Here is a 13,077-nt window from a genome sequence, read left to right as displayed (position 1 = left end):
ACAGGCCCGGGGGAAACAAGGGGTTGCCCAACAGAGGTGCCAGAGGCGCGTGGGGGGATTTAAAACTGTGTCTTTTCGAAAGTCTATCCCATATGCCTAGGGAGAAGGACAGAGTGGGGCAGAGCACCCCCGGTCTGTCCTTGGCCCTTAACCATAGTGCGTGATGTATCGGAAATGGTAAGTGGGCCGATTCCAGTCGCATCCAAATGGGGTGGGGATTTTGGGAGTGGAAGCGGATTAAATGAGCGAGTTGAGCCGCTTGATAGTATTTCACCAAATCAGGGACCCCCAGCCCACCTCTAAGCTTCGGGGTGAAGAGAGTACGTGTGTTTACTCTGGGCCTCTTGTCCCCCCACACAAAGCGGGTAAGTGTCCCCTGAAATTCCCTGAGGTCCGACATGTGCAGCATCACAGGTAAAGTGCGAAACAAATATAATAGTCTAGGCAAGATATTAATTTTGACTGAATTCAACCTACCGAACCACGATGGAGGGTTAACCGACCAGCGAGCGAGGTCTTCCCGAAGTTGTTTGTATATGGGTGGGTAATTGTGCGTGTATAAAGTGGCAATGGATGATGTGAGGTAGAGCTGCACGATTAATCGTATGAAAATCGCGATCTCGATTCACCCCCCCTGATGATCTAAACCTGACATATTCTCGATTCTTTGCATAGCTGAGGGAGCAGAGAAAACAGCTGTGGAAAACTCCCAGTAACTATAAACAAAATGATTACATTGTATCTTTCCTCCCACAAACGCCTATCAGCATTAAAGTCTCCCAGTAACTATAAACAAAATGATTACATTGATTACATTGTATCTTTTCCTTCCCTCTGCCAGGGAGAAAGGAAGTTTAACCTCTTAAAGACTAGACCTTTCTCTGACACTTGTTGCTTGCAAGTTAAAATCAGTTTTTTTTGCAAGAAAAGTACTTAGAACCCCCAAACATTTTATATATTTTTTTAGCAGAGACCCTACAGAATAAAATGGCGATTGTTGTAATATTTTATGTCACACTGTATTTGCGCAGCAGTCTTTCAAACGCAATTAATAAACTTTAATGAATAAAAAAAAAAAAAACGTAACAGTAAAGTTATCCCAATTTTTTTTGTTACACAGAGAATCGTGAGAGAATCGTGATCTTTATTCCAAGCTAAAAAATCGTGATTCTCATTTTGGCCAGAATCGTGCAGCTCTAATGTGAGGTGTATCCCCAGATATGGTAGTGACCGTTCCTGCCATGTGAAGGTGAAATTAGCCTTGAGAGCCGACTGTGTTGTCGCCTCTAATGTCAAATTTAAAGCCTGGGACTTGGAGGGGTTGACCCGCAGGCCAGAGAGGGATGCAAACTCCGTCAGGACCTTGAGCAAATTAGGGAGAGATGTTAATGGATTCGAGATGAACATTAAGATATCATCCGCGAAGAGGGCAGATTTATGTTCCATGCCCCCGCACGGTATACCCTGAATATTCGGGTTAAGGCGAATCTTAAAGGCTAACGGTTCCAAGGCCAAAATAAAGAGGAGAGGTGACAAGGGTCATCCCTGACGCGTGCCCCTGCGTATCGTTAGGAAGTCAGAACCATAGCCCTTAATAGACAGCCTCGCTACAGGGTTGTCATACAGCGTTCAAATAAGGGTGAGAAAGTGGCGCCCAAAGCCAAAATGTTCCAGAGTCCGCATTAGGTATTCCCATGATAGGGAATCGAATGCCTTATGTAAATCTAGCGATAATAGCATGCCTTTCCTATCCCCCATACCATCCCAGTTAGATTGAAGGGCCGATATGATGTTGAGTGCGCGCCTAGTTTGGTCTGGGGCCTGCCTACCGGGAACAAAACCCGCTTGATCTGGGTGAATGTAGTCCGCCAAGATCTACATTAATGAATGATATCGGTCTATAGTTAAGGCAATCTCCATGATCTTTGCCCGGCTTAGGAATGACATGTATGAACACATTGTTTTCATACTTGGGGATAGCTTCGCCCTTCCTAATGGAATTGAAATAGGAACAAAGATGAGGGGCTAGGGTTTCACTAAATTTTCTGTAATAGTGTCCGGAGAACCCATCAGGGCCAGGTGCTTTGGCAGGGTTGATGGTTTTAATAGCGGCCAGTACCTCCAAGTCCGAAAATTCCCTGTCCATGAGGTCCGCATGGGGGGAGGATAGCCGAGGTAGAGGGGTATCCCGGAAAAAGTCATCAAAAAGGGGTTGGCGGAGGGGTGGCGGCTGTGAATAGAGTTTGGAGTAAAAATGGTAAAATTAGTTTACCACTAATTGAGGGTTCTGTGTCCGAAGACCAGACCGAAGTCTCAGTTTAGGAAGTGCCGGGGGAAAAAGGCCTTGGAGCTAACTTACGGCCAGCAGCGTATGGGGTTTGTCTCCCAAAGTGTAGTAGCGGTTACCTGTCCAGCGGAGAGACTTCTCCTAGTGGTCAGGCTAAAATTGAGGGCTACTCGGGCCGCATCAATCCTATGTCTAATATCTATCTCTGGAGCCCTTTTCTGTTCTCTCAAGAGGTCACGTAAGACCCCTTCCTGTTGCGATATTTCCCCGTCTCGTTCTCGCTTTTTTCGAGCAGCTATTTGGATAAGTTTACCCCTGATCGTCGCTTTGTGCGCCGCCCAGACTATCGTGGGGGAGGTGTCCGTGACAGGGTTCTCCGCAAAAAATTGGCGCAAACAGTCCACTTCCTGGAAAACTGAAGGGTCGTTGAGCAGGGAGGCATTAAGCCTCCAGGAGGACGGTTTAGGTTTGGTCCACAGGTCAGAGACCGTTATCACCACTGGAGAGTGGTCCAACCACGGGGTAGGGATTATCTGGGCTTTTAGTACAAAAGGGAGGATAGCCGACATGGCGAAAAGGTGATCGATGCGGGCATAAGTTTTATGTGCGTGGGAGTAGTGTGTAAAGTCGTGCATCGTCGGGTGTTCGTTTCTCCACATATCCACCAGACCTGCAGAGTGCAGCAAACAGGCCAGCCGGACGCCCTGCCGTGGGGCATGTTTTAGGGACGTATGCAGAGAGTTAGATTTGTCCATGACTTGATCCAAGGGGACATTGCTGTCACCCCCGAACACCACATGGCCCGATGCGAGGGGCATAATAGGAGACAAAAGTCACTTCATGTTCATTGATTGTACCGTGGACCATAACGTAGGGCCCCTCCTTATCTCAAATTAACGTCTTAGGTGTAAATGGTACTTTCTTAGCTATGCAAATCGCCACCCCCTGTTTCTTGTCAGTGCTATTGGACATGTAACAGGTGGGATATTTGGCGCTAAGGTGTTTAGGTGCGGATGTGCGAGTGAAGTGGGTCTCTTGTAAGAGAACAACATCTATACCCTGCCTGTGGTAGTGACTAAAGGCTTTTGTCCGCTTAACAGGAGCGTTAAGGCCCTGAACATTGTGTGTGAGGATTTTGAAGTTACTCGTGGATGGACGTGTCATCGTGGCTCGGTAGGTCGTACTTGCCTGGTATTCAGATGAAGCGTTTCCCCGGGTATACTCGGCTCCAGAGACATACTGGTGACAAGGCAGGTGGGGACTGGACCAAGACGCAGACACACCGCTAGTAGAGAGGGGGAGAGAAGGGAAAGGTTAGGGAACAAGAAGAAAAGAAAAACATTAAAAGAGAAAAAGAAACGATCCCCGGCCCTCCCCCCCACCACCCGCGGGGGGTGAGGGGAGGGGAAGGCAGCGGATCCGCTCTCAAAAAACTTGTAATACACAGTTTGTACTGGTTGTGGGGTCCAGCACCCCGTAGGATAGTGCGAGGTTGCCCACCACCCGGAGACGGGGCAAGGACTCATTAAGTGCCATGCGGGACCAACCCACAAAAGGCTTCAATCCAGGCTGAAAAAGGAAATAAGAATATAAAAAGTTTGTTGGCAGCAACAACAAAAAAAAATAAGAAATTTCTGCCCAGTTATATTGATACACAAGACAATCTCAAAAACAATCTCAAAAACAATTTGGAACCTTCTCCCCAGGGCCCGAATCAGGCCCAACACAAAGCCCAGAGGACCCCAGATGGTCCTTCCCCTCCGGCCAGCCACTCAAGGAGGAAGAGAGGAGCAGGTGGAAGTCCGGCCACGGGGAGGCTACACACATGTATGAGAAAAAAAAAAAATTCCCTTCTTTTTCTTTCAAAAAAGGCTAGTGCAATGAACGGGGGTAGACGGTATTCGTCCCCCCAAGACAAATAAGCAAAATCAACCAACAATCGCTGAGTACTATCAGTAAGCGGATAAGAGCTGGAGCTCAAAGATGAGGTCAGTCGCCGGATACCACAACGGTGGTCAGGAGCGACCGAGCTTCCCCCCCCACCCCAATTACCATCCTGTTACCGTCCATGTCCGCTTGTATAGACAAAATCAACAGAGGCCGGGACCCAGAGGTCCACGGCAAAGAGCGGGCCACAGTCCATCATGTCAGCCGACCAGTCTCAGATCACTGGGTGGGTTGGGTTAGGGGCTCTCCAAAAAAGAAAAAAGGCGTAGGGACAACGCCCATAGTGCAGACAAAGCGCAGTTCATGGCGGGGTGTGAGATTTGGTGGCACCCCTCCTGGAAGGCTGCGACCACAAGGGCGACAATGGTCTAGATGCCTCCCCCTGGGATCCCGGAGGGGACCTGGCTGGGGGGGCGTCTCTGGATATGATGCCCAGGCCCAGCAGAACATCTTCTCCTTCCTGGAACGTTGCAAAGGAGTAGGATTCGCCCTTAAAAGTAAAAGATAGCTTGAATGGGTAGGACCAACGATATTTGATCTGACGATTGATCAGGTGTGTCAGTAAGGGTTTGCGGTCGTACTTTTTTAAAATGTGATAAGCTTGCATTTACAATGTTTTCCTGGTTTAACTTGATATTGAGACTATGTCTCTTGCACTTGCTGGTAATCTTGTCGGTTACTTTGTCATATCCTTTTTGTTTACCAATGTTCTTATGCACTTTTCACATTGTTTATGTTTTATACGCAAAATTAAAATAAAGAATTTGAAAAAAAATAAATGCTAGCCCTTCCCTGGCTTTTGGAGGAGTCATCCTGCCGTTTGGATGTCAGAGGGATTCTACATTCATATTACACATTACATACTCCTGACCCCTGCACTATATACTCTATGTTGTACATTATACACCTGATCCCTGCACTATATACTCTATGTTGTACATTACATACTCCTGACCCCATGCCCTATATGTGACGGTGGCGGGTATCAGACCCCTGGCCTTCTCATCCAACTCGTGACCAAGAACCAGGCAATCTCACACCCTGCCATCACTTGTGTAACAATGCCACTTTCAGCTGCGCCCGGCACGAAGATTCTTCCAGCTTGCGGGACCAAAATCTAGATGCCAGCAGACTGAGAGCGATTGTCACAGGGCTAATTAAACAATTAACCCTTTCTCTGCCACCACCTCTACGTTATGATGAGCCCAGAGGGCGCTCGTAATTTTAGAAATACCAATTATACCTTCCGGTTCCGGCGCCCATGTGAGCGGCTGTGCAAGACATCGGCTCCAGCTCTTATCTGCATAAAAGACCTTCTTCCACGGTCCGGGCATGCCATCCGACCTCTAGCACTATTACTTACTACCTGGGGACACGACAGGATGGATCGCTACCTTCGCCCGGGCGGCTCCTCCGCTCCGCCGCAAATCATGCCCGCGGCTTCAACTCTGGCCTCCACAGAAGCGGATATGGCGGATGCCGTCCCCCTCACTCCTGCGGCCCGGCAAGGTCAGTCCACATCACCTCTGCCAGACACCCAGATAGCCTCCCTGGCCCAAGCAGTGGCTAGCTTGCTGTCACCGACTCACCAACCATTACTGCCGCAGGCGACAAAGTGATAGCCCTGGGGATGGCCCAGCTGCAGAAGGAACTGGGAGATCACTCCCGCAGGCTGCAGGAACTGGAGCACAGGCTCTCGGATGTGGAGGATGAGCTTCAAGGCTCTTTCTTCATGGATCAACAGGCCAGACAGACCCAACATTACCTGCTGGATAAGCTGGACGATTTAGAGAATCGATCCAGGAGGAACAACCCCCCGGATCATAGGCCTCCCTGAAACCTATGGGGCTGACACTCTAATGGATATAGTTACCACCCGCCTCCCTTTGGCCCTGGGGATTCATGCCACGTGCATTGCCGAAAGAGCCCACCGGCTGGGGGCCCCTTCAAATGACAGGAAAACACCTTGTCCTGTTATAGTACGATACTTGAATTACATGGATCGGCAAAATATCCTCAAGTCGTTTCGGAACTCTAAAACGTTCCAAGTTAAATGGCCACAAGTTGTTGGTCTTTGCAGACTACTCGCAAGAGCTCAAGAAGCAGCGTAGAAAGGCTTTTCAACCGCTGTGCCAAGCTCTGTACCGCAAAGCCATTAAATTCACCCTGGCATATCCTGCTACTTTGCGCTTAATCGACTTAACAGGGGAACAAAAATCTTTCTCCTGAGGAAGCCACGCATTTTCTCGACCGCCACTTAACATCCAGGTGGACACGCCTGCGACACCTTCTCCCCAGCGCCCCCAGGGGGCGAGAAAGCAACAAAGCCAGAGGAGAGATCCGGTAAAGAAGCAACGCACCAATGGATCATCATCCCGCCACAGAAATCGCTGAACGTCCCTCATCTTCCTTCGGTGTGGGCTATTTCTTCTCTCCGTGAGGAGACCCTGCCACGGTGACGATTCTTTGTCGAATCATGCGTTCAGTTAACCTACCGATCGTTTGTCAGTTTACACCGTTATCTTGTTCAATCCGGATGCCACTCACCGTTTTCTGACGCACCCGGTTATGCGGACTTTGCCACCACGGATGATCCACCTGAGGTCGTATAACCACTCTGTAGCACACTTTTGTTGGTTTGCACTGCTAATGTGATGTATTATGTTATATCACTTTTGGGTCATTGCTGTTTTATTTTTGGTTCGCACAGCTTTACGGGTATCTGAGCCCTGGTCTTGCCCCAGGCTTCTGTGATCGGCGCATCCATCCACCACATACTGTCGGCCATGATCTTGTATTTACCGTCTAGACTGGACGTCGATCGTAGAGATCCCGGTAACGCTGTCCGTCCGCATGTCTCTTTACATGAGGAAAAAAGAGACGTCTCAGTACTGTTTTTTTACCCTTTCCCTCTCTCCCTTGACCCCTGTTGGGTGGTTTCTTTGCCCACTCCCACCTGACTGTAAGCTAGGTTCAGTACAATTATCATTATGCTCTGCAGGTTACTTGCTCTGTTTATCATGCCACTCATGGCACCGTCTCACTACCCTTGCTGCTCTGCACTACTTCACGGCTCAATCCTATCCATATGATCCCCCATGACTGTAATCTCATGGAAAAAGGGCCTTAGGTCTCCTCATAAACGAATGGCCGTCCTTCGACACCTATGGCGCCTGAGGGCGGACATCGCCATATTGCAGGAAACACATTTGGAAGAGAAGGATTTTCATAGGATGCAAAAATTTTGGGTGGGGCAGGTGTATGGATCACCGGCAGTCAAAGGCAAATCAGGGGTACTGATTCTCGTTCATAAAAACTACCCAGCCACGGTCCAATCCACCCATTTCGACAAGGAGGGCAGGATTGCCATCCTACATTTCACAAACTCACAACAGGAGTGAGTTGTGGCTGGAGTGTACGCTCCTACCACTCCCTCTGCGACCTTCTTCCAATCGCTCTCGCATGATTTGGCACCCTTCCTACATCTGCAGTTGCTTATAGCATATATATTTTAACCAACTGATGGCCCCCTCTGAAGACAGGTCGCAGGCTTCCAGCACTCCCTCCACTTCTCGCCACTACTACTCCCCCCCCCCTACTACCCAACATGGCTGACAGCCTACACCTGACCGAAGTCTGGCGTCTGTCTAACCCGACTGGTAGGGAATTTACTTTTTATTCCCACCCCCACCATACACTCGGATAGATTATACATTGGCAAATGACAAGTTACTCCCATATACTAGTTCACCTAAAATACACGACATTGCCATTTCAGACCACGCCCCCATCTCTATAGCTATTTCCATATACACACGTGCACCCTCCTTTAAACACTGGGGATTCCCCTCCTACCTAGCCAAGGACCCCGGGGTAGCCACACTCATACGAGACGTGTGGTCCAAATTCATTGCCAATAATGCCACCCCCTCCGTCTCCCCTGTTCTCCTCTGGGAAACTGGCAAGGCAGTTCTCAGGGGACGCATTATATCGTATGCGTCTGCATACAAGAAGCGTATCGCCACAGCCTATCTGGCGGCTAGTACTTCCTTGAGGGACACCCAGGCCCCACTATATCGCACCAACTCATCCGCTCTTAGGGATACCTGGCGTAAGGCGAAATAAAATTTTGACACATGGGCCAAGACCAGGGAGCGTTTATATAAATCTCACCAGGATTGGAAGTACCACTCTTTTGGAAATAAGCCCGGGAAATTGTTAGCCTTGTTGTGCCGTGGCCCTTTTGTGCCCACACATGTTACCTCCCTTAGGGCTACTGATGGCAGGTTTGTGGAGACGCCCTCAGGTATTAACGGAGTCTTCAGACTTTTATACCTCCTTATATGGCCACGAACCCTGCGACGATGCGGTGGCATCGTGCTGGTTGTCTTCGGTGGACCTTCCTTTAGTATCCGCTGACCAATTGGCTGTCCTTAATGCCCCCATCTCTTTGGCAGAGGTGCGGAAATCTATTCAGGGTCTAACACCCGGGAAATCTCCTGGGCCTGATGGCTACACCCCGGAGTTTTACAAATTGACGTTAGACCAGATCGCTCCCACGCTGCAGTCAGTCTTCCAACATATCATGTCAGGACATCAATATTTACCCATCGGCAATCAGGCACATATTAAGCTGATCTATAAAAAGGGTAAGGATCCCAAAGACCCCGGATCGTATAGACCCATCTCGTTGCTGAACATAGACTCAAAACTACGCTCTAAAATTATAGCAGATAGGTTGGCAGCCTTATTACCCACACTTATCCACCCGGCCCAATCAGGTTTCACTAAAGGTCGCTCGGCCACATCCAACATTAGAAAAGTGCTCACGGCACTTGAAATCACGAAAGGAAAATCTGATAACCAGGCAGCTAACATCACCCTCGACGCCGAAAAGGCCTTTGACAATGTCAACATACAATGGTTGGACAAGGTGTTGACCCACTTTGGTTTCTCTGGCCCCTTTCTCCACATGATTAGGACCATGTATGCCTCCCCCGAGGCTCAGGTGGTGGTGGCAGGACACATCTCATGGCCGTTCAAACTGTACAAGTGCACCAGACAGGGTTGCCCGCTATCGCCCCTGCTGTTCAACCTGGCCCTGGAACGTTTGTCGAGATACTTGCTGGGACACCCTGAGCTCCGGGGCATCGAGGTGGGTCAAGAGGAATTGCGCACAGCAATGTTCGCAGATGATGTACTGATATTTACGGCGGACCCCGAGCACGACCTGCCTATCATACAGCAAATTTTTGTGGAATACAGATTGTGTTCGGGCTTACGCATTAACTTCACCAAAAGCGAGGTTCTCCCGCTCAACACTTCACACACTCCGCATTGGGCATCATCTTCCACCCTTCACGTCAATACCAGCCACATTACATACTTAGGCATTAAAATAGGGCGCTTCCCATCCTCTTTGTACAGACTAAATTTTACTGACAAGATGATTGCTGAACTAAGAACATGGGCGGATCTCTCTCTGTCATTCATGGGCAGATGTCACCTATATAAAATGGCCACTTTCCCCAAATTACTTTACTCCCTACAAACTCTACCGCTTCTCCTGAAACACGCTGATGTCACTCGGTTACATAAGGCTGTCTCCTCTTTCATTTGGAAGGGGAGGCGAGCTAGAATTTCATTGCTTAAGCTACACCTGTCTAAACGTGAAGGGGGGTGGATCTCCCGAATACGCCCATCTATAATGTGGTCTGTCTGGTCAGGACGTGTATGGACTGGTTGAGCCGTGAATCCAGATACACTAACTATTCCCTAGAGTCGCAGTTGGCTGCTCCTTATGATCTGACAGCACTGCTGCACTGTGGGTCTTCAGACTTTCCTCAATCCCTGAGACACAATCTCCTGCTCATGGACACTGTGATGGCATGGAGGGAGCTGCGGAAACGCTTAAAGTTGCCCCAGCATCTCTCCAGGCACTTGGCTATCCGTAAACATCCCATGTTCACTCAGGCCCAGCAGTGCTCCACTTATGAGGAATGGTCAAAGCAAGGGATCACTAAATTTGCACAATTATATGACATGCAAACTGGTAATCCTTTATCCTTCGCAGCTTTCTCGGCTAGATTTCATCTTCCGCCTGGTCACTACCTATATTTTCGCCAGTGTGTAAGCTTTATAGACTCTCTCTGCCGCACTCCTCTCAACCACTTTCAAACCTCCCTCCTGGACACTTGGATACAACAGGGCAAGCACAAAATATCACATCTATACAAACCTCTACACGCAGAAATCTACCAGGGGTTGGCCAACCAGGTAGCAAAGCCATGGAATGCTCTGCTTCACTCTGATACTGCTCACCTTCGCATCTTATCAGGCTACCTGACCACCCGTCAGTGCATTACGAATGAATTCTGGAGGGAGCAACAATTCAAGATCATGCACCGGGCATACTTTCCTCATATCAGATGGTCCTCGGATACATCCCACCATTATTGTACGCTATGCCAATCATGCTTCCCTTCCTTGCTCCATAAATTCTGGTTATGCATGCACATATCTTCCTACTGGGACAAGGTACTGAGATATGTGACTGGATACACAGGGCTGTCACTACCGAAAGACATTTATCTTTTACTATTTGGCGACTTCTCACTACAATCCCTGCCATTACCTAGACATTCTTGGAAGACTTTGCTCGACTATAAACCGTGGATAATATCCTGTCTCATGGTGGCACGAAGGTCGATTCTCAAACATTGGATGGACATCAACCCCCCCACCCTCCATGAACTGCATAATGACTTATCTCTTCTCAGAGACCGAGAACTGGTGGGCATGCACCAGACCTCCTCCAATAGCAATTCCCCTTTTCCTTTAGAAAATGGTCTGCTTTCCCCCCCCTTCAGGGGAAAGCTTCTCTCCACTAACCTGACCTGGCCCCTGAATGCCACCACACTTGATGTTTTTAGACTCTTTTTATGTAGGCTGATGACACTCCTCTCCTTGTTATACGTAACCTTACTGAGAGCCGAGCGTCATCACCCTTTGACAGCTTCTAAGCAGGGGTTACTTAGTTGTATTGGTACTTTAATATGACATGCTGTATAGTACTATGCAAGGGACAGCTGAGACGGTGCCTCATGGTGCGAGTCACTCGCTTACTCTCCTAGTCATTTCAGTATGGCCATCGGCCTTCCATCAATGATCTCGATTGTTAAATATGTCTTTATCTAGCTACATCCTTCCCTCCCCCCTCCTTATATCCCCCCCTCCTTATATCCCCCCTCTTCTTCCCTCCCCCCCCCCATGTTTCCACGATTTAGTGAAAATGGTATCATCCAGTCCACTACCATTCCCACCTATACCTGACACCGCTATCCCTGAAGTTTCTCGACCCACTTGCGGGCCTGTGTATTATGACCGCTTGTACTACTTTGTAATATTTCTGTCCTATTTGCTTTTGACCTTGGTCACGTTTTATTCTTTGTTGTAAAGTGTTGAACTTCAATAAAATGTTTTAAAAAAGAAATACCAATTAGGACTTTAGAATAATCATCCGTAGCACGCGCTGTCACCGCAGACAGGAATGTCCAGAGGATTTATCCTAAACAGTAGCGCTCTTCAGGAGACAGGTTGTTTGGGGTCAGTTTGCGTTTAAGAGCTTAGAGACAAAATTAACACTTTCAAAATAAGGTTTAATTATAAGAACGGTTAAAATTGGTGCAAATAAAAATATTTACAGAAAAATGGGTTACAAAGAAATAGAGACACAATACAGCAATGTAGAAAAATCAGAGAAAGAATTAGAAATGAAATACTTGCATTCAAAAGTCCTCAGTGTCTCAGAGTTTCAGAGGCTGAACCTGTGTGATCGGTTCATCCCTTGAGCGATGTTACTGCTTGATGTTAAAATTGAGAACTAACAGCTCTATCAGCTTCTCCCTTTTCTCTGACCCCCAGGGGGGTGTCACCAGAAGTACTTGACCAATAAACACTGGGGCCATGGGCGGCCCCGGAAGCTTAGCAAAATGCCAAGACACCTCCTGCTTAGACAGATTACTAACAGAACTCATATCTCGAATATGTAATGGTTACATTCTTGAAACTGATATTGTAGTGTACGGCATAGAATTTCACATCTATGGACACCAAACACAGGTTATCTCGTAATAACCTCTGACCCGTAAGGCATCTGACCACTAGCTTGTCTTCCCTAGGAGCGAATGTGATCATGTTTGATCTTAATTCGATCAGTATTTTATTTGGCATTCAAATATATACTATCTAGAGACATATCTTGGTTGTGTGTAAAGTTATGATTTTGTGTGTAACTGTGTCCAAATAACAGAGCTCTTGACTGATCTGTTATACGAACCATTAGCCATATGGCTTTGCTCAGATTACGACATATCTCTGGCCAGGAAGAGACATATATCGGCTAGGGTGGCTGTCTGCTGCAAAGATAAGGGTTGTTTGAAGTGTCAGCTTGCAGGAAGCCCAGCATTCCTAAGCTAAGTGATTAAGGTAGGGGAGGGCTAATTAGTTTGAGGGAGAGAGAGAGAGGGGGGAAGGGAAATACAGTATCTCTGAGTACACATCTGCTGGTTAGACTGTATTACTGACAACATGGAGGCCCGTGGGGACAAGATGGTTGCTTGCGACAGCTTTTAGGATACTCAGGGTACGATACCGTTACACTATATACTCTATGTTGTACATTACATACTCCTGACCCCCTGCACTATATATTCTATGTTGTATATTACATACACCTGACCCCTGCACTATATACTCTATGTTGTACATTACATACACCTGATCCCTGCACTATATACTCTATGTTGTACATTACATACTCCTGACTTCTGCTCTCTTCCCTC

At 47.9% G+C, this 13,077-nt stretch overlaps 4 protein-coding genes across 4 annotated transcripts in view; 3 read left to right on the top strand and 1 right to left on the bottom strand.

The window, feature by feature from the left end:
- Positions 1-13,077, top strand: part of LOC309549119 (uncharacterized protein) — a 2,919,967-nt gene that overhangs the window by 1,176,350 nt on the left and 1,730,540 nt on the right. The gene's annotated exons all lie outside the window — the stretch shown is intronic.
- Positions 1-13,077, bottom strand: part of LOC309549117 (uncharacterized protein) — a 4,285,597-nt gene that overhangs the window by 2,652,641 nt on the left and 1,619,879 nt on the right.
- The window catches only part of LOC309548666 (uncharacterized protein), a gene marked incomplete at its 3' end in the record, with an annotated part of 135,602 nt that overhangs the window by 26,938 nt on the left and 95,587 nt on the right, over positions 1-13,077 (top strand). The gene's annotated exons all lie outside the window — the stretch shown is intronic.
- The window catches only part of LOC309548668 (uncharacterized protein), a gene marked incomplete at both ends in the record, with an annotated part of 75,782 nt that overhangs the window by 23,935 nt on the left and 38,770 nt on the right, over positions 1-13,077 (top strand). Inside the window, 3 exon segments of the mRNA XM_082248631.1 lie at positions 7,236-7,338; positions 8,506-9,655; positions 9,961-10,286. Of these exon segments, the coding sequence (XP_082104757.1) occupies positions 7,236-7,338; positions 8,506-9,655; positions 9,961-10,286 (1,579 nt within the window).

The sequence above is a fragment of the Pelophylax lessonae genome, assembly GCF_965119305.1.
Source record: "Pelophylax lessonae genome assembly, chromosome: 3".
Taxonomy (NCBI): Eukaryota; Metazoa; Chordata; class Amphibia; order Anura; family Ranidae; genus Pelophylax; species Pelophylax lessonae.
Note: the sequence above shows the minus strand (reverse complement) of the source record. Positions and strands in the feature narration are given on the sequence as shown.